Source organism: Barbatula barbatula, assembly GCF_947034865.1.
Source record: "Barbatula barbatula genome assembly, chromosome: 2".
Taxonomy (NCBI): Eukaryota; Metazoa; Chordata; class Actinopteri; order Cypriniformes; family Nemacheilidae; genus Barbatula; species Barbatula barbatula.
In genome coordinates this window covers 6460005-6481367 of record NC_136767.1, presented here as the reverse complement: position 1 = coordinate 6481367, position 21363 = coordinate 6460005, and the positions used below count along the sequence as shown (strand labels likewise).

The 21363-nt window shown below is 44.3% G+C and overlaps 1 protein-coding gene across 1 annotated transcript in view; it reads right to left on the bottom strand.

Annotated features, from left to right (window-relative positions):
• ank1a (ankyrin 1, erythrocytic a) overlaps positions 1-21363 on the bottom strand; it is a 155217-nt gene that overhangs the window by 115012 nt on the left and 18842 nt on the right. Inside the window, exons 4-15 of the mRNA XM_079481249.1 lie at positions 14304-14402; positions 12749-12847; positions 10320-10505; positions 10114-10212; positions 9935-10033; positions 9734-9832; positions 3789-3986; positions 3536-3634; positions 3299-3397; positions 1752-1850; positions 1026-1223; positions 841-939 (exon numbers count right to left, since the gene is read on the bottom strand). Of these exons, the coding sequence (XP_079337375.1) occupies positions 841-939; positions 1026-1223; positions 1752-1850; positions 3299-3397; positions 3536-3634; positions 3789-3986; positions 9734-9832; positions 9935-10033; positions 10114-10212; positions 10320-10505; positions 12749-12847; positions 14304-14402 (1473 nt within the window). The remainder of the gene's footprint in view (positions 1-840; positions 940-1025; positions 1224-1751; positions 1851-3298; positions 3398-3535; positions 3635-3788; positions 3987-9733; positions 9833-9934; positions 10034-10113; positions 10213-10319; positions 10506-12748; positions 12848-14303; positions 14403-21363) is intronic.

Genomic DNA, 21363 nt, shown 5'->3' with positions numbered 1-21363 from the left:
GGAACAAAGACGAGACCGGAGAGAGATTATGGAAGGCCATAAGAACAATAATTATCTCTCTCCACATTTAACATGAGGTTCTGTCATGATCCTGCCACTACACTAAGAAAACATGACATGATGGAGCAGAATCATGACAGCAACACACTATCTGAACTGTTTAACTTTCTGCCTTTCCCCTGACATGTTAGCAAACTGGCTCACCATACACACAACACCCACACAGAGAGCAGCTTGCTCAGGTACAAGAGCAAACCATGCTTAATATAGATCCTAGTCCATATGTCATCCCGCCTATGATGTATCGTTTCACTATATTCTACGTTTTTAACAAACGTGCTTCAGACACAGTCAAGCAGATACATTTCTCAAACCGTCACATGGTGACGCTATGCGAGTTCCCACAAAAGGGAACTTACACCCATCACACTAATATTGCCCATGTGTTTACGTTACCAGATTGCATACACTGTCAGAAAAAAAATGGTCAAAAGAAGTTACCCCAACTTTCACTGCGCCAGTACCCTTTAAATATTAGCTTTTTTTGCTCCCTGATAAACCAATAAATAACTGTATCAAGAGGTTCCCCAAATAATTAATGTAATTTACACATAAATAAAATGGTTTCGGCAATTAAAAATATTTATAAACATACTTTTATGTCTCAAACACAACTCTGCCTGGCATTAATTTGTGCATTGTGTGCATAAACCTTGGTCTTGAAAATTCCATGGTTATTTGTTACTGGTAACCCCTTTTGGTTGAAGATTTATAAAAAAAAACTAATGAACTTTGCTAAACCATAAAATTGATTTCAAAAGCCTAAACGTTAAGACATACCTTGCCTGCAGCATTTGGGTTGGCCCCTCTCTCTAAAAGCAATGCTTCTGCATCTACCTTTCCATATTTGGCTGCTACATGAAGGGGAGTGAAGCCTTTCTGCAAGATAGAAAAAAATAAATCTCTAAGATTTCAAAAGCTTTTTAAAAATTAGATCTGTGATCGGGTTGAAGACCACATTGTACCTTGGTCATTTTGGTTAGCTGAGCCTTCATATCAATTAAGATACTGGCAGTTTGTGTGTGTCCCTCACGAACAGCAATGTGCAGTGGGGTATGCCCAGCTGTTGTGGTGGAGTTGGCATTGGCCTTGTGCTCCAAGAGTAGCTTTACCATGTCGTTGTTGCCCATTCGGGCTGCACAGTGTAGCGGTGTCTGGTCATCCTGTGGAGGTAAAGGTATCACTGTTATGAAAGCAACATTTGTTTGCTTGTCTTTTTCCTTAAGCATATACACAAGGGGATCACAGAGTGAAACGTTTCTTACTGAGCGAGTTGTGCTCAGAGTTTTGTAAAACGACAGCATGAGTATTGCAGCCCTTCCTGGACCTTCTTGAACCTGAATAATATAGTACTCTTGTTTTCTCTGTAATAATTGGATGCATAGAACCTCTGGTTATGTCCGGTTTATTATCTGATTATCATTATCCCCCATCTTTCTCTTTTTCGTTCTCTCTTTGTGGGTTAATGTATTAAGGTTATTTAGACTGTACTGTGTTTATTTTAAACTGTGTTTGCTACATTGTGAAAAAAAAGACAGCGTGAGAATTTCAAATGTGTCTAACTGCCTAAACTTGTTTAAGGTTTGACCAAAAGAGTGACTTATTCGACAGATGGGTTAAGATTTTTTTTAATTTTTACGATTCTTTGACAAACATATTTGTGCCCAGTACTAACTCGTTAGTGTCAATACCTTTGCTTTGGCATCCACTGGGGCTCCATTTTGTAGTAGAAACTCGGCAACTTCACAGTGACCAGCTCGAGATGCCATGTGTAGAGGTGTTTCCACTTTCTACAACAACAGAGTGAAATATTGTAAGCCACCTTAAAAACGTGCACTGTATTATTTCTATCTACTACTATTTAACGATTTCAATAGCTGACAATATGGGAACTGTATACTATTACAGGATACAATTAACACTACCCATCTATCCTTTCTGAGTGTGGTGTCGTACACCAAGAATAAAATAATATTGTAACCAAGGAATTTATGTAAATTATCAGACTTAAACATGTTATTGGTTCACAGTTATGTTAAGGTGTCTGATTGGAGCAACTATGGAATGTTCTTCCCCCTGTACAACCGGAAATAGAAAGGATTCTAGAATAGCACGTGGTGTGCTCCGACGAATGAACGTTCGGCAGGACGCCGCCACGTAAACAAGCAGCATAACAAACTGCCCACTCCAAGTTCCGGAATCCAGGACCAGTTCGCCGGGGCTAGCGGGAGTGCCATTTCCTGTCTTCTTTTTCCTGCTCCCTCAGCAAATATAATAAAAATTGCCCTCCAGGGTTGTGTTTAGCACTTCTCGTGTACGTGTCGTTACTCTGCTTGCCACAGGGTGCAATGCACTCATCGAGGAGGGGGACGGACACAACATCTGCCTTAAGTGTCTGGGTCTCCGGCGTGTAGGTTTTTCAGAGACATAGGATCATCGTCTACTTAAGTAGAAGTCACTGAAAGACTTTCTGAACAAACAGACATGCTCCACATGGGTAGAATTTATAAAAGAAAAAAAACTATATAAATATAACTTAATCTGTTCTATATAAACGGTAATCTGTGTTTGCAATACAATGTGGTTAAAGTGTTGAGGATATGTTTAAGATTATGTGAAGCAAACCGCCACACATGTTTAACTGCTGTGTAAAATAATCTTTCTGCTGACTATATTGTTTCTCGCTGTGTTCTCTCCTGTAACTTCTTAAGAGGGACACAACGCTGAGGTTATTTGGAACTGGGTCCTGCAGACAACATTCAGAGAAGAGCAGTCCACGTGACCCAGACTTGCCTTTAGATATAGCCCTTTGTGTGTGTCCTAGGGCTGCCCTTGGAACTCTGTCCATGGGAGGCATCCTGACCAGATGGCTAAACCCTTCCAACCGTTTCCTTTCAATTCAGAGAAACAGTGGCTTGACCCCTTTCTTCCAGATGTCTGAGATTTACACTCTTATGGTAACCCCATTTCATTCATTTCATTTCATTTAAAAACTCAACCTGACTAAAAAAACTAAAGGACCTTCCTCCTGCTCCGAATTTCACCTTTTCAGTGCCCCCTCTATAATCAATGGGATGTCCTCAAGTTAAAGATCGCTGCCCAAATAGATCTTTGGTTATATCCTGAATCAACCCACTGAAATCAGCGGGAGCCATGCAGAGAAATTGTATAATGGTATTGTTTACTGTGAAAATAAAATACCACACTCATAACTGTTACATTTAGTTTAGTTTCTTACCACATTTGAGGCATCTGGTGAAGCTCCTTTTTGCATCAGAAACTTCACTATATTCAGATGACCCATAAAGGAGGACACATGCAGTGGTGTCAGCCCTGACTGTTAGATAGAATGCAAACACACAAAGAGACCACGTGGTATGTAATTATTTATATAGGATAAGATTGCACAAAGCTGTAAATTGTGTCTGTAAATAAACTGTATTTAAAAATCAGGTCCCATCTTCCTGTTCCTCACCTCTGTTACAGCTTCCAGTGATGCAGAGTGCTTTAAGAGTAGGTCCATTACACGCATGTGGTTCTTCTTACAGGCAATATGGAGCGGCGTAAAGCCATTCTAAGAATGTTACAAAAATGAATAGATATTAATAAATGCAAACAATACATATGTAAATATAGCTATATATTTTCAAAGTAAATTACTTAATGTATGTGATATGTGAGGATGCATGATTTTATTTCTAGTTTTTAAAAACTGTGTGTTAACTAACCAGAGCACGGGTATTAGGTTTGGCTCCTTTATCCACGAGCACCTTGGCTACACGATGATGTCCACAGTGTGCTGCCACATGCAGTGGTGTAAGGTGATCTAGGGTGATGTCATCAATTTCAGCATTGTACTGTAATAGCTGTTTGACACAGTCCAAATGATCGCCCTGAGCTGCCATGTGTATGGGTGACAGGCCATTCTGTGCAAAGATAATATGACAATGTCCATATAAGAGCCACCAAAAGTATGCATTATTAAAGCAATTCAGTATAATTTCATTATATTAATTATATTATGAAGTTTAATGCGTCCGTCTATTTTTTCAACCCTGCTTATTCTCTTGTAGGGTTAAGAGAAGATGGAGGCCTATGCTAAATTAATAGACCACATCCTAACCAAACGTGACACGATAACATTCCGATAACATAACATGTCAACAACATTCCGTGCAAGGGAACCTGCGCTGTATGTAGATAAAAATGGCAAATTTGAAGGTAAGAAAAACAGTGCTTTGGCATGTTAGGTCTTTATACACCTCTGAATACATAGTTATGTATATTACTCGGAAACTCGGAACAAGCTTTATTGCCAGGTGTGCTTACACACACGAGGAATTTGTCTTGGTTACAGAAGCTTCCAGTACACAAGTAAGGTTACAAGACAAGTAACAATCAACAAAGGCAACGAAAGTACAGAATAAAAATAAAAGTTAAGCACACAAAGGTGAAAGTGCAGTGTGACATATTAAAATATACAAGTTATGAGTTTATCTGTGAAATGTCTGAGGGAAAGTATTGCACACATTTATTGCACTGTAGGGTGTATGACATGTATATACAGATTCTATGAGATATCTACAGGTGTTTAAAATATACACATTTTAAGGTGCTATATACGAAAAATCTGGCACAAAAATATTGCACACATTTATTGCAAAAGGTGAACATTTAACTGTTCATGAGGTAGATGGCTTGAGGAAAGAAGCTCTTCCTGTGTCTGGATGTTTTAGTGCTCGGTGCTCTGTAGCGTCGACCAGATGGTAAGAGTTCAAACAGAGAGTGTGCTGGGTGTGAGGGGTCCAGGGTAATTTTGTGAGCCCTTTTACCCACTCTGGATGAGTACAGTTCTTTAAGTGTAGGAAGAGTAGTGCAAATGATTCGCTCTGCAGTCCGGACTATCCGCTGTAGTCTTCCGAGGTCAGTTTTGGAGGCTGAGCCGAACCAGACGGTGATGGAGGTGCAGATGATGGATTCGATGACAGCTGAGTAGAACTGTACGAGCAGCTCCTGTGGCAGGTTGAACTTCCTCAGCTGCCGGAGGAAGTAAAGTCTCTGCTGGGCTTTTTTTACAATAGAGTCGATGTGAGCGTCCCACTTCAGATCCTGAGAGATGGTGGTGCCCACGAACCTGAATGACTCTACTGCAATCACAGTGCTGTTCATGATGGTGAGTGGGGGAAGTGCAGGGGGGTTTCTCCTAAAGTCCACTATGATCTCCACTGTTTTGAGCGTGTTCAGCTCCAGGTTGTTGTACCTGCACCATAGAGCCAGCTGCTCCACCTCCTGTCTGTATGCAGACTCGTCACCGTTCCGGATGAGACCGATAACAGTAGTGTCGTCTGCAAACTTCAGGAGCTTGACGGAGGGGTCTTTAGAGGTGCAGTCGTTGGTGTACAGGGAGAAGAGCAGTGGGGAGAGAACACATCCCTGTGGGGCACCAGTGCTGATGGCGCGGCTGTCTGACATGATTTTGCCCATTCTGACTAACTGTTGTCTGTCTGTCAGAAAGCTGGTGATCCATTGACAGACAGAGCTAGGGACAGAGAGCTGGGTCAGTTTGGTCTGGAGCAGTGATGGGATGATTGTATTGAAGGCAGAACTGAAGTCCACGAACAAGATCCTCGCATAAGTCCCTGGTTTGTCCAGATGTTGTAGGGTGTAATGCAGTCCCATGTTAACTGCATCATCCACAGACCGGTTTGCTCTTTAGGCAAACTGCAGGGGGTCCAGCAAAGGGTCAGTGATGACCTTCAAATAAGCCAACACCAGTCTTTCAAATGACTTCATGGCAACAGATGTTAAAGCCACAGGTCTGTAGTCATTGAGTCCAGTGATCTTTGGTTTCTTTGGGATTGGGATGATGATGGAGCGTTTAAAGCACGAAGGGACTTTGCACAGCTCCAGTGATCTGTTGAAGATCAGTGAGAAGATGGAGGCCAGCTGGTCAGCGCAGGTCTTCAGACAGGCTGGTGAAACACCGTCTGGGCCTGGTGCTTTCCTTCTCTTTTGTTTTCTAAAGATCTGGCGTACGTTATCCTCACTGATCTGAAGTGCAGGGTGGGAGGAGAGGGGGATGGCTGGAGGTGTTGATGGCTGTGTATAGAGATGGTCATGGTGGGTGTAAAGTGTCTGGTCTAGGGTCTCAAATCTACAATAGAAGTGATTTAAATCTTCAACAAGCTGTTTATTGCTCTCGATGCTAGGGGATGGTGTCTTGTAGTTGGTAATGTCTTTCAGGCCTTTCCACACTGATGCAGGGTCGTTGGCAGAAAACTGGTTTTCCAGCTTTTTGGCGTAGCTCTTTTTAGCCACCCCAATCTCCTTTGTCAGAGTGTTTCTGGCCTGATTATACCAGATCCTGTCCCCGCTCCTGTAGGCATCCTCTTTGGCCTGACGCAGCTGTCTGAGTTTTAGTGTGAACCATGGTTTATCATTGTTGAATGATAAATAAGTCTTTGTAGGGATGCATAAATCCTCACAGAAACTGATGTATGATGTAACAGTTTCTGTGAGCTCGTCCAGATCGGTGGCAGCAGCTTCAAAAACACTCCAGTCAGTGCATTCAAAACAGGCTTGTAAGACCGGCTCTGTGTCGTTGGTCCATCTCTTTACAATCCTTATTTCTGGCTTAGCAGTTTTAAGTTTTTGTCTGTAAGTTGGTAGCAGATGAACCAGGCAGTGATCAGAGAGTCCTAGAGCTGCTCGGGCGACAGAGCGATATGCACCTTTTATAGTAGTGTAGCAATGGTCTAAAATATTATTGTCTCTTGTGGGGCATGTGATATGTTGTTTAAATTTAGGCAGCTCACGTGTGAGTTTTGCCTGATTAAAGTCTCCTAGAATGATAAAGACAGAATCCGGGTGTTGTTGTTCTGTGTCTGTGATCAGATCAGCCAGCTGTTGCAGCGCAGTCCGCACGTGTGCTTGTGGTGGAATGTAAACACTTACGAGGATGACTGATGAAAACTCCCGCGGCGAGTAGAACGGTTTACAGTTAATGAAAAGCGCTTCCACATCAGGACAGCACATCTTCTTTAACACAGTTACATCCGTACACCACCTTCTGTTGATGTAAAAGCATGTCCCACCACCGCGCGTTTTCCCCGTTGTCTCCGTATCGCGATCCGCTCTGAACAACAGAAAGTCCGGCAGATGTAACGCGCTGTCCGGAATGGTTTCGTTCAGCCAGGTTTCCGTAAAGCACAGAGCAGCAGAGTTTGTAAAAACCTCGTTTTTGCTTGAAAGCAGGCGAAGTTCGTCCATTTTGTTAGGTAGAGAGCGGAGATTCGCAAGATGAATGCTTGGCAACGGCGTTCTTAGGCCGCGCTGTCTGAGCTTGACGAGCGCGCCGGCTCGCTTCCCGTGCTTGCGTTTCTTCTGGCGTCCTCTCCACGCCACTGCACTGACTAAAATATCCAGCAAAACGTCAGAAAAATCGAAAACTGGTTGCAGATTAGTTGGTGTCCACTGCCAAATGTTCAGCAGTTCGTTCCTTGTAAAACTGATAGTGTTTGACAGACATAAAACAGGACAAACTAACAAAAACAGCAAGACTACTGGAGAGCTCCACACCGAGGCAGCCATTCGCGGCGCCATCCTGTTGTATTTGTCTAAATACAAATACTGTTGTATTTGTTTATATTGCATTTCTCTAAATAGATCCTCCAAATAACTACACACTGATGATTTAAGATACCAAAAGACAAGCAGAAAATGAGTGCATAAAAATGCCCCAAAATGATGGACATAAACCTCATGATTCAAATCAAAATGAGGGGAGAAACGGCAAAAAGATCCCCTCACTAGGCTGGATACAGGCATGAAATGTTTGCATAGGGGCCTGGGGCTCTGACTGATTTTAATTACCACAATATTGCAGAGTATCGTAAGATATTATCGTGACAACAAGAGTGATCAAGATATCCAGGAATGAAGTAATCCAGGAATCGTGTGTACTCCCTGGACCTCTGCAATTCGTAAATGCTTTCTATTTACAAATATACATTGTATAATAATTTTGTACGATACAACATATTATGCACATTATTTTCTGACTGACATCAATGTCAGGATTTTCAAATGATGATTTAAAAGCAGATGGATTGTAAGGAAATTATAATTAATTTTTTAAACAGCAGTTATTCATTAAGCGATTATTCAGCAATAGACTGCAGTAGTGCATAAGTCTTATCTTTACCCTGTTTTAATGTTGCCTACACTGTTGCCTGTTGTTAGGTAAGTTTATTTTTGCTAGTTTAATTAATCTACCTGTTGACTGGGCGCTAAGGTGTTAGCGTTTTCATATGTTGGGTACTGTGTTACTGAAGTCATATTAAAGTGCCGTTAGCCCCTCGTAGTTGCTAGACATTATAGTTTTGCACTTAAAAGCATGGAGCTTGTTGATCGCTGTTTGATCCGAGGCCCCTTCAAGTCGTTCATGCTATGTTTTGATAATCGAAAAGGCGTCTTCAGCTGTATTATGTTTGCGCTAATCCCAAAACATCCTTATGTGCTGCCTCACCGCGGTAGTGTTAGCCCTCATGTGAAGCCCTGCTTGTGTGAATACTGACGAGGGAAAAGACCTGCAACTCGACAAGGCTACTCCACCGAGCAAAAACACTGGCAAGGCACTTTAGTATATTTAATATTCAATCTAACATGCTTCCCATTCACACCTCCCCTTCTACACCTCTCTCTCTATCTGTGGGTCTTTGGAACTGACAGTCAGCTGTGAACAGGACTGACTTCATCCATGCTTTAGCTAGTGAGTCTGACATTCACATTTTAGGTCTTGCTGAGACATGGATTCATGCTGAGGACTCCTAAAGAAGCTAAACCTGCTGCTCTCTCCACAAACTGGAAGAGCAGGAGGCACAGGTTTGCTTATCAACAATAATTGTCTATCTTCACAATGCAACAACTATTCATTTGAAAATCTTAGTGTTGTTGTAGTTTACCGCCCCCAGGTCCTCTTTACAACTTCATTGAAGAGTTAGATGTGCCGCTCTCATCATTTCCGGAGGATGGCGGCCCTATTGTAGTCTTTGGGGACTTCTACATCCACCTGGAGAAACCCTATGCTTCTGACTGGTATCTCAAGGCTGGACTACTGAGATTCTCTCCTTGCTGGTCTTCCTGCTAAATCTATCAAACCACTTCAGCTGGTTCAGAATGCAGCAGCATGCCTCGTCTCTCAAGAGTGCAAAGGGCTCATGTTAAGCCCTTTTCATCTCTCTTCACTGGCTACCAGTTGAAGCCTCTATCAGATTCAAGTCACTAATACTTGCCTAAAGGACTATCACTGGATCTGCACCGGCATACTTTCACACACTCAAACACTCGTACACCCCATCAAGAACCCTGCATTCAGCAAACGAATGGTGTCTTGTATTGCCTTCTCAAAGGGGCAGTAAATCGCTTTCCTGTTAGTTCTCCTTCACAACTTAACAATTCATCCTAACTCAGTCCAGTCAACCACATTTCAGTAGGCATATCTGGGCTATATTGGCTTCCTTTTTCTACAGAAGTAAATAGGGTACGCATCATAAATACTTTATTGTTTGAGAAAATAAAATTAGATTACAATAAGTTTTTAACTTCATATCACTGGAAGTATTTCTGACCATTTGTTCATTTTTAAACCCAATGCACTATGGCAGATGCCTACTTTAGTCTTGGCCTGTATTGGGGCTCCTTGGTCCAAAAGGATCTCGATTATTCTTACATGGCCATTTCTGGCTGCACAGTGAAGAGGAGTCAACTCATCCTGGAGCAAGAAAGTAAGAAGGACAAATGTGTACACATGTATGTAGGCTGTATATTTAATTTTCAATGTGGTTAAAGTAAACAGTTTTTTGTTATAACATACTTTAGTCTTAGCGTCAATCTTTGCTCCACGGTCCAGCAAAAGTCTAACCATGATAACATTTCCTCTTCTGGATGCAATATGTAAAGGTGTGATCCCATTCTGAAAGAAAGCCACTTTAGTTTGCATATTGATTGTAAGGCACACAGAGGCACAATGTGGCAAATGTTGAAAAGACAGACCTTGGGCGTGAAGTTCACATCAGCTCCTCGGTTTAGAAGTAATTGGGAAACATTCAAGTTCTCATAGTGGGCTGCAATGTGAAGTGGTGTGAAGCCTGTCTGTAGGAGATTGTAAGAAATAGATTTAACAACCAGCCATATTGCCTTTAAATGAAAAGAAAAAAAAAGTTATTCATCAATTGCACAAACCTTGCTCATACACAAACCTTGCTTAAGACATCAGGATTTGGGTCATTCTGTAAAAGTACGGCGGCAGTTCGCGTGTCATCATTTCGAGCAGCGATATGCAGCGCAGGAAGGCGGACCTTGCCCTTAGTACCGTGGTTGATGAGCAGGGCCACTACATTCTCATGGCCCTGCTGAAGAGCCACAGCAAGAGGGGTAAAGCCATCCTGACGATAAAATACATATGTGACAGAATTTTAGACCTTCAAAATAACATTTTACAAAGTTTAATTAATAGACAAAGGTATTCAAAAATAACTTGATTTTAACTGGTTTAAATACTAATAGGTTCTGCACCACTAGAGGTGACAACTTACAGAACAAACTAATGCTATTATGGAAATCAATGGGGTCCAAGAACTGTTTGGTTACAAGCATTCGTCCAAATATCTTTCTCTGTGTTCAACCAAACAAATACATTTTAACAGGTTTGGAACAACTAGAGAGTGAGTAATTTAACTTTTGGGTGAACTAACTGAGTATTAATAATGGACCAGATTGCAAATACATGACAGACACTTCCTCCCAGTTTGATCATAAAACCAACACAGACTAAAGTACACAGTACCAGTTTAAAAGCGACACCTCGTGTGACCGCTACAGCAAAGAAAACGTCTTGGTTACGGATGTAACCTCAGTTCCCTGATGGAGGCAACGAGACGTTGTGTCGAGACTGACAGAATGGGTTTTGACTTGAGAACCTATCATCTCTGATTGGACTTTTAAAAGGCCAATGAACTTGGCGAATCAATCATGTGTGATCATTAGAAGCTCTTACTAACAGCCGTACAGGCGGTGGCCTTGCTACTCTAGAGGCGAAATAGCCGCCCAACACTGTAAGGAACACAGAGAAGCGCAACCCCCTTGCCTGAGAAAGAATACGTGGAATACCTACACGGTCTCACTAGTGGGGAGATCTCATGGGAGTAGTAGTGCGGGGCTCCAACCAGGGGGGCACAGAAGCGGTGGAGTTCACAGAGGGGAGGTCACAGGTTCACCAACAGGGGAACCAAGAGTGAGGAGATGTCAGACGGGACCTTCAGGGAGGGGGAGTAATTACGTGTGGGGCACGTGCTCAGGTATCCGGGTTCACCTTGTGAGGGAAACTCACTTATACTGGGCTTGGAATACAAGCCGCTCCGCCGGGCTCATAAACTCGAAGGGCTTAGTGATGGATGGAGTGCCTTTACTTCGTCCAGTGGAGGGGGTAGGGAAGCTGGAATAGTGCGCTTACTCGCCTGATTAGGGGAGAAGGTGCTTTGCAGGCATACACACATCCAACCGTCGGTCTTACCTCAAGACGCGGTCAGACACCGGTTCTTCCACGGAGGTTGTAGAATCTTGCGAATGTACTGGACAGCTCTGCAGATGTCTGCCAGAGAGGTGCCCTGAGATTGGGATCGGTATACCAAAGTGATGGCGTCCACAACCCAGTGCGCCAATCTCTGTTTAGAGACAGCTCTCCTCTTCTGCTGCTCTCCAAAACAGACAAAGAATTGCTCAGAGCTCCATGACACTCTGCGTGCATTCCAAGTAGAGGCGCAGGGCTCATACTGGACACAACACAGTAAGGGTTGGGTCTTCCTCCCCAGAGGGGAGCGCTGCAATTTCACCATATGGTCCCTGAAGGGAGTGGTGGGAACTTTGGGCACGTAGCCAAGCCGGGATCCCAGGACAACATGGGATAAGCCTGGCCTGAACTCCAGCCCCTGTCAAGTCAAGTCAGCTTTATTTATATAGCGCTTTTTACAATTTTCATTGTTACAAAGCAGCTGTACAAGAAAAAAATGACTATAAGTAAAACATAAGAGGTTATGGAATTCAAAACACAGGTCAAATATCAGACACCCTGTGGAAACCAAATGTTTGTGCCATGTTTTTGAGCATGTTAATGACCCAAAAACCCTGAACAATTGAAGAAGATGAAGCCATAAAAGAACAAGAGGGCAACAAATGGGACCTGGGCCCTAATAATCCTTAGAAGAATCCGTACGAACGTAAAACAATAGGGCACTGTATCAGTGGTGCGAGACCTACGGCCTGCAACTTGGTGCTCGGGCCCTAATTACGTGTGCCTGGGGATTTAAATTATTTTAACTTTGATATTGTAAACAGAGTTTATCTTTTTACACCTGAATCTCTCAACTCTAGCCTGTCAGCTGAGTGAGGTGCATTAGAAACAATGAACAAGTGAATATCTTTTAATGCACAGATTTGCACGGGTGTCAAACTCAGTTACTGGAGGGCGAGTGTCCAGCAGAGTTTAATTCCAACCACACCAGCTCAGAATTTTCTAATATTACAGAAAAGCTTGATCAGCAAAAGTGTGTTTGATTAAGGTTTAAGCTAAACTCTGCAGAGCTGCGGCTCTCTGGGAATTTAGTTTTACACCCCATGTTTAATGTATTACCTCGGTTGGAATCATCTGATTGGCTCCGTTGTCCAGTAGAAACTTCACAACTTCCAGGTGATTCTCTTGTGCAGCCATGTAGAGTGGTGTAAACCCCTTCTGTTAAATATAGACATTAACACCATATTTATAGAGGGATTTTCCAGACTTTTACCATTTTTAGAATTATGTTTTTAATACAATTCAATATTGCTTTGCTAATTGTATTTGTGATTTAGTTTTCTGTCTGTGGATGTAAAATTGTGACAATTTAAATGCAAATGCAACTTTGCAGTTTTGTTGCAGCATGACCGTACAATCATTGTCTGCTAAATTTTTAATTCTGTTATCACAAAATCTAATCGATTGTGAGTGACCTCACAGAGCCCCATAGTATAATATCACCCCAACACTAATGACAGATTTACATGCAATGATTTGGAAACAGAAATTACAATTAATTAGAATTTTAATCCATAGGTGATGCAGATGAGGTTAAAATATGGATGGGTAATTATGAATGTGATATAAGTGACACTGTACTACAAAACCAGTCATAATGGTCTATTTTTTAAATTGAGATTTATACATAATCTGAATAAATAAGCTTTTTATTGATGCATGGATTGTTGGGATAGGACAATATTTGCGCGAGATACAACTATTAGAAAATCTGGAATCGTTGCTAAAAAGAGACGCTATCCATTTGCTTACCGCTATAATGACGTTGTGGAGAGTATATAAACCCAAAAGCGAAAATTCTAAGAATTGCGCCGGTGCACTCAGGGTGTGTCCGAATCCACTTTTGCTAGTTTAGCGATGGGAAAATGGTCGGCACCCCTGGTCAAAACGGGTTGTCCCGATTCTCTAAATGAGTAATGGGTATTTTTGGGGCTTAATGTGCAGTAAACCAATCAGAGTCTCGTCTATCATTCCCTTTGAGAGCCAGTTGCAGGTTTGCAGATGTGTTTCCGCTCATTTTTGTTCGCCATTTTTGTCACTCAACAAAAAGAATGTTTCTATATTTACAGTAGGAAATGTACTACAAAATATCTTCATTGAACACAATCTTTACTTAATATCCTAATGATTTTTGTCATAAAATACATACACTTTATGATTGGCTGCTGCTACATACTTGTGCTACTTATGACTGGTTTTGTTGTGCAAGGTCACATATGACATTGCCATAACTTGTAAGACATGGGAAATACAATTGCAAATGGATTTTCTTTTCCATTTGAAATCAGGCAGACATTTTATGTGTATATAATGAAATTATGTCAACATGTTTACATTCAAAATTAGAAAATGTAATGGCAAATACAATTTACAATTCGTTTTATAAATAGTCTGGAAAATCCAACATATGTCGGTACAACATCAAAAATAACACAAGTATACAAATTAAAAAACATTTTAGTTTGGAGAGCAACACTGCATGCAGTCAAAATCATTTAGCTATAAAGCTTCACTGTGAGCTTGTTTACAAATAGTGTGCTATTGTTGTGACAATGTACCATATCAAGACGTCTAACAAAAATAAAAGGTTGTAGCATTCCTGTTATTTGCAAACCTGGGACTGAGCATTGACATTGGCTCCATAGTTAACCAGCTCTGTGACCACCTGTTCCTGTCCAGCTAATGCAGCAATGTGAAGTGCAGTATTCCCTTTCTATAATAGATATAATAACATTTTATTTAATAACAAGACAAACAATTACAACCACACCTTTTTTCTATTCAACTAATTTTGTAGCAATTGTATTAAGCAATATGTGACTTGATTTGTGGTAACCTTTTTGTTTAAAGAGCTTAAACAAAAAACTAGCATCTTTCCTGATGCGTAAAACAATTAATCTTCGCATCATTGGTAGTTGGTCAACAACAAAAATGAATAAACATGCAATGGTTCAACAAGCAAATTATGACATTCTTTGAAAAAGCAACCCCTAACTGCACTCTCAGTCATTTATGTATTTTGTACACTTATTTAGTCTACAGTATATCAAAAATTTCTACCAGCAATCATGAATTTTCTGTAACATTAAACATCATAAACAGTGGCAAGAAAATGCATAAAAATTGTATTAATGGTGAATATTTTTCTCTCCAACGTGGGACAAGACAGGGTTTCCCCCGTCCCCACTATGTTCAGTCAGGGTTTTCCCCTGTCCCGACTTTTGTTGGCTATAGCCATTGAGCCTCCTGCAATCTCTTTTCGTAATAATCGTAAAATAATTGGTATTCTTAGGGCTGGAACTGAAAAGAACAGAACATTTCCCTTAATGCTGACGATGTGGAATTATATGGATCAAATCCAAAAGCCTGTTTTCCCCATGTTTTGAATACTTTAGAGCAATTGAGTTATATCTCAGCTTATAAATTAAACGTTTTATTTTTTTAATTAATGCCATAATAATGAATATCTTGCCGAATTTGTTTTTTAATTCCAACATATTCAGTTACAGTATGTATAATAAAAGATTTTTAAGTCACTAGATCAAATAATTTCAGGGTCGGGTAGGATCCCAATCCTGTTTCCTCGGGTCTGTGTAAAACCAGAGTAGATCAGAGAACACCTGTCAGCACTCTGCTTGTTTTGAAGCCTGCACCTTGTGAAATTAGGATGAAAAAATTTAAGCCTGGAACAATAAGCTAAAAAAACACAAGCGATCTAAGCAGTCAGAAGCAGAACTCCGTTACAATGTGTTACTGCAAGATGCCTTCATAACCGGGTTCTCAATTCAAATTCCTCTGGACTGAGGTCGCAACAGCTTGTAGTAACACAAACAGATGCAGCTGATGTGAAAAAAGATGAAACTACTGGCACTTCTTCTGTCAGGGCCTCCTTCGTGCAAATTGTGGACAAAGACGACAGAAAAGTTAGCGCCATTAAGTGTAGGCTACTTCGTGAGGCGCGTTTTTTAAGTTTGATTCAGCGTGCATTGCACTAGCTCCCATGCTTATGATAATATGAATGAATCGTCTTGTTATGTCTACATTTTTGGTCAGAAAAGGCTCAGAGAGCACAGAAATGATAGCAAACAAATAATGCTGCTTCTTATGTTTCCAGTCATGGCACTGAACGAGCAATTGTTATAGTTTTTATATGGTTGTGTTGTGACAGCAGGCAAACGTTTGAAGCTGTACTAATGAGTGGATTGACCGTGTTGGTTTAATCGGCAAGGATGGAACATTAGCAAGGAGAAATGTATGCATCACAGTCAGGAACTAGGAAGAAGTCTACTAACAGAAGGTAAGACAAAAAGTTATTTTTTCGACTCGTTAATAGCTAATTGTTCTGTTCGGGTCCAGCTTTTAAATAATAATCAGGTCAGGTTCAGGTAGTATATTTCTTGAGACTGTACAGGTTCGAGTCCAACTTTAAAAATATTGGATAAAAATATCAGAGCTCTGTCAGATGGATATTGAGTCACTTTGGTGAAACAGAAGTGGACTTTTTCGCCACGAGCGAGAACGCACACAACCGGATATTCTTCTCAGTATCCCAAGCCCCTCTCCCAGGAAATACGCTGACGATGCGCCACATGGTATAGCTTTTCCTCCAGTGAAGATTTTGCCTCTGATTGATTCTTTGCAAAATCAGGAAGAAAAGAGCGTTTGTGATCCCCGTCCAGGCAGATGTTCCAGGCAGCTTCTGATGATGACATCAAGGTTCTCGGACACCGTCACGTGTTTCATCAGGAAGAACAAAAAAAAGCCAACCACCACCTCCGGAATACCATTAAAGCGGCCAAACAACAATTTACGAGTTCGCCTATGCAGATAACAACAATAGAGCAAGGGTAGAGAATGGAATGCGTATTTTGCGTGCTGTTGGGAGAGCAGGCTCCGAGCTCGCTGGTTCCTACCCAGGGCACACCAACCGTGTTCCTGCCAGAGAAGAGGGCTGGCCTACAGAGAAGAGGTGCATACTCTGACACGCTGGTGCCAAGAAAACAACCTCTCAATCAACATCAACAAAACCAAGGAGTTGGTGGTGGATTTCATGAGACAGAAGACAGAACACACCCCCATCATCATCGACGGGACACCTGTGGAGCGGGTCAGCAGATTTAAGTTTCTAGGAAGACCTCACATGGTCTCCTCACACAGATGCAGTGCTGAAGAAGGCACGACAAATGCCTCTTTTTCCTCATGCGCCTGAGGAAATTTGGAATGAGTCCCCACATCCTCCACTCATTCTACACCTGCACTGTGGAAAGCATCCTGTCGAGCTGCATCACTGTCTTGTACGGAAACAGCAAGAGTAGAAATAGAAAAGATCTACAAAGGGTATTGCAAACTGCCTGCCACACTGTAGGAGATGATCTTCCCTCCCTCCAGTGTCACGAAATGGTTTTGACAGAACCCAGATGCAGGCAGACGAGGGGTTAAATATAGATGTTTATTAAATCAAACACCCGCAATGGGGAAAAACAAGAACAAAAACACACTAGAAAACAAACACTAGAAACAAAACACTTCACAAAACCGAAACAGGAAACAGGGTAGTCCAACACGACAAGAAACTGTGATACTACCGTGAGACAATAGCCATAAGACAAAAGATAAAGACAATGCACCAACACTGAACAGAGAGAAACTGAGACCATATAAAGGGAGACACTAACGAGGAGTGATTACATGGGGAGAGTGGTGACAGCTGATGGGAATGAAACCCTAACGAGGTGAATTACAAAACAGACGATGGGAATGAAACCCTAATGAAATTAAAGGAGATAGGAGGGTGGGGCTGAGAGACATAACAGGAAGACACGTGGCATTAAGTAACAACATAAAGCCACATGTCTCCACACATAACACAACAGAAACACGAAAGACGTGGCAATGTCATGACTCTGCCCAGGGAGCTAGAAGCTCGAGACAGGAAGGACAGAGTCCTAACATTACCCCCGCCCCCAGAAACGCCCCATGGCGTCTCAAGGGAGAAACTTCAGCGGGCCAAAACACCAAAACACAAAGACAAACACCACAAGCACAACACAGAACAAACTAAGGGGAACATAAGGGAGGCTATGAAGGGGTTCGGGTGGGTCAACAAAAACAACAAACATGGGAGGGGGGGTGGGGGAATGGGAGGCCAAACCTTGGGGACACCAGAAAAGGGTGGGACAGGTTGAGGAGACTTGAAACAACCGGACGGGACAGGTTGAGGAGACTTGAAACAACCGGACGGGACAGGTTGAGGAGACTTGAAACAACCGGACGGGACAGGTTGAGGGGACTTGAAGCAACCGGACGGGACAGGTTGAGGGGACTTGAAGCAACCGGACGAGACCGGCGGGGACTTGAAGCAACCGGACGAGACCGGCGGGGACTTGAAGCAACCGGACGAGACCGGCGGGGACTTGAAGCAACCGGACGAGACCGGCGGGGACTTGAAGCAACCGGACGAGACCGGCGGGGACTTGAAGCAACCGGACGAGACCGGCGGGGACTTGAAGCAACCGGACGAGACCGGCGGGGACTTGAAGGGGCTAGGGAGAGGTGTGTGTCCAAGGGGGAAAAAAGCTTGAGGTGATGCCGGCCGGAGAACTGGCTGAGGCACCGGCTGGAAGGCCGCCTGCGGAGGGGCAGGTCCTGACGCCTGCGGGAAGGCAGGTCCTGAAGCCTGCTGAAAGGCAGGTCCGGCCGCCTGCTGAAGGGCAGGTCCTGACGCCTGCTGAAGGGCAGGTCCTGACGCCTGCTGAGAGGCAGGTCCTGACGCCTGCTGAGAGGCAGGTCCTGACGCCTGCTGAGAGGCAGGTCCTGACGCCTGCTGAGAGGCAGGTCCTGACGCCTGCTGAGAGGCAGGTCCTGACGCCTGCGGAGAGGCAGGTCCTGACGCCTGCGGAGAGGCAGGTCCGGAAGCCTGCTGAAAGGCAGGTCCGGAAGCCTGCTGAAGGACAGGTCCGGCCGCCTGCTGAAGGACAGGTCCGGCCGCCTGCGGATGGGCAGGTCCGGATGCCTGCTGAAGGGCAGGACTGGAAGCCTGCTGGATCGCCCACTGGAAGGCCGGCTGTGAAACCGGGTGAAGAACCGGCAGGAGAACCGGCTGGGCTGGTTTACGTGCCCCCCTCCGTTGCCTCTTCCTCTTCTGCCGAGCCAATTTCCTGGTAGTCGGCTGGAGGAATGAGGTGAAGGACGGGGCTGGCTCCGCGTTGGAGGCCTCCGAAGAGGACCCCCAGGACTCTCTCCTTCCACGCTTGCCCTGAAGACTGGTAGGTGGTGAAGAGGTTGCAGGGTCCGAGGCTGATGGTGCGGTGGTGGTCACCACCCCAAGCTCCAGGGTGTGATCCTCGGGGATGGGGCCCAACGGAGAAGACAGGCAGATGTTCCAGGCAGCTTCTGATGATGACATCAAGGTTCTCGGACACCGTCACGTGTTTCATCAGGAAGAACAAAAAAAAGCCAACCACCACCTCCGGAATACCATTAAAGCGGCCAAACAACAATTTACGAGTTCGCCTATGCAGATAACAACAATAGAGCAAGGGTAGAGAATGGAATGCGTATTTTGCGTGCTGTTGGGAGAGCAGGCTCCGAGCTCGCTGGTTCCTACCCAGGGCACACCAACCGTGTTCCTGCCAGAGAAGAGGGCTGGCCTACAGAGAAGAGGTGCATACTCTGACACGCTGGTGCCAAGAAAACAACCTCTCAATCAACATCAACAAAACCAAGGAGTTGGTGGTGGATTTCATGAGACAGAAGACAGAACACACCCCCATCATCATCGACGGGACACCTGTGGAGCGGGTCAGCAGATTTAAGTTTCTAGGAAGACCTCACATGGTCTCCTCACACAGATGCAGTGCTGAAGAAGGCACGACAAATGCCTCTTTTTCCTCATGCGCCTGAGGAAATTTGGAATGAGTCCCCACATCCTCCACTCATTCTACACCTGCACTGTGGAAAGCATCCTGTCGAGCTGCATCACTGCCTTGTACGGAAACAGCAAGAGTAGAAATAGAAAAGATCTACAAAGGGTATTGCAAACTGCCTGCCACACTGTAGGAGATGATCTTCCCTCCCTCCAGTGTCACGAAATGGTTTTGACAGAACCCAGATGCAGGCAGACGAGGGGTTAAATATAGATGTTTATTAAATCAAACACCCGCAATGGGGAAAAACAAGAACAAAAACACACTAGAAAACAAACACTAGAAACAAAACACTTCACAAAACCGAAACAGGAAACAGGGTAGTCCAACACGACAAGAAACTGTGATACTACCGTGAGACAATAGCCATAAGACAAAAGATAAAGACAATGCACCAACACTGAACAGAGAGAAACTGAGACCATATAAAGGGAGACACTAACGAGGAGTGATTACATGGGGAGAGTGGTGACAGCTGATGGGAATGAAACCCTAACGAGGTGAATTACAAAACAGACGATGGGAATGAAACCCTAATGAAATTAAAGGAGATAGGAGGGTGGGGCTGAGAGACATAACAGGAAGACACGTGGCATTAAGTAACAACATAAAGCCACATGTCTCCACACATAACACAACAGAAACACGAAAGACGTGGCAATGTCATGACTCTGCCCAGGGAGCTAGAAGCTCGAGACAGGAAGGACAGAGTCCTAACATTACCCCCGCCCCCAGAAACGCCCCATGGCGTCTCAAGGGAGAAACTTCAGCGGGCCAAAACACCAAAACACAAAGACAAACACCACAAGCACAACACAGAACAAACTAAGGGGAACATAAGGGAGGCTATGAAGGGGTTCGGGTGGGTCAACAAAAACAACAAACATGGGAGGGGGGGTGGGGGAATGGGAGGCCAAACCTTGGGGACACCAGAAAAGGGTGGGACAGGTTGAGGAGACTTGAAACAACCGGACGGGACAGGTTGAGGAGACTTGAAACAACCGGACGGGACAGGTTGAGGAGACTTGAAACAACCGGACGGGACAGGTTGAGGGGACTTGAAGCAACCGGACGGGACAGGTTGAGGGGACTTGAAGCAACCGGACGAGACCGGCGGGGACTTGAAGCAACCGGACGAGACCGGCGGGGACTTGAAGCAACCGGACGAGACCGGCGGGGACTTGAAGCAACCGGACGAGACCGGCGGGGACTTGAAGCAACCGGACGAGACCGGCGGGGACTTGAAGCAACCGGACGAGACCGGCGGGGACTTGAAGCAACCGGACGAGACCGGCGGGGACTTGAAGGGGCTAGGGAGAGGTGTGTGTCCAAGGGGGAAAAAAGCTTGAGGTGATGCCGGCCGGAGAACTGGCTGAGGCACCGGCTGGAAGGCCGCCTGCGGAGGGGCAGGTCCTGACGCCTGCGGGAAGGCAGGTCCTGAAGCCTGCTGAAAGGCAGGTCCGGCCGCCTGCTGAAGGGCAGGTCCTGACGCCTGCTGAAGGGCAGGTCCTGACGCCTGCTGAGAGGCAGGTCCTGACGCCTGCTGAGAGGCAGGTCCTGACGCCTGCTGAGAGGCAGGTCCTGACGCCTGCTGAGAGGCAGGTCCTGACGCCTGCTGAGAGGCAGGTCCTGACGCCTGCGGAGAGGCAGGTCCTGACGCCTGCGGAGAGGCAGGTCCGGAAGCCTGCTGAAAGGCAGGTCCGGAAGCCTGCTGAAGGACAGGTCCGGCCGCCTGCTGAAGGACAGGTC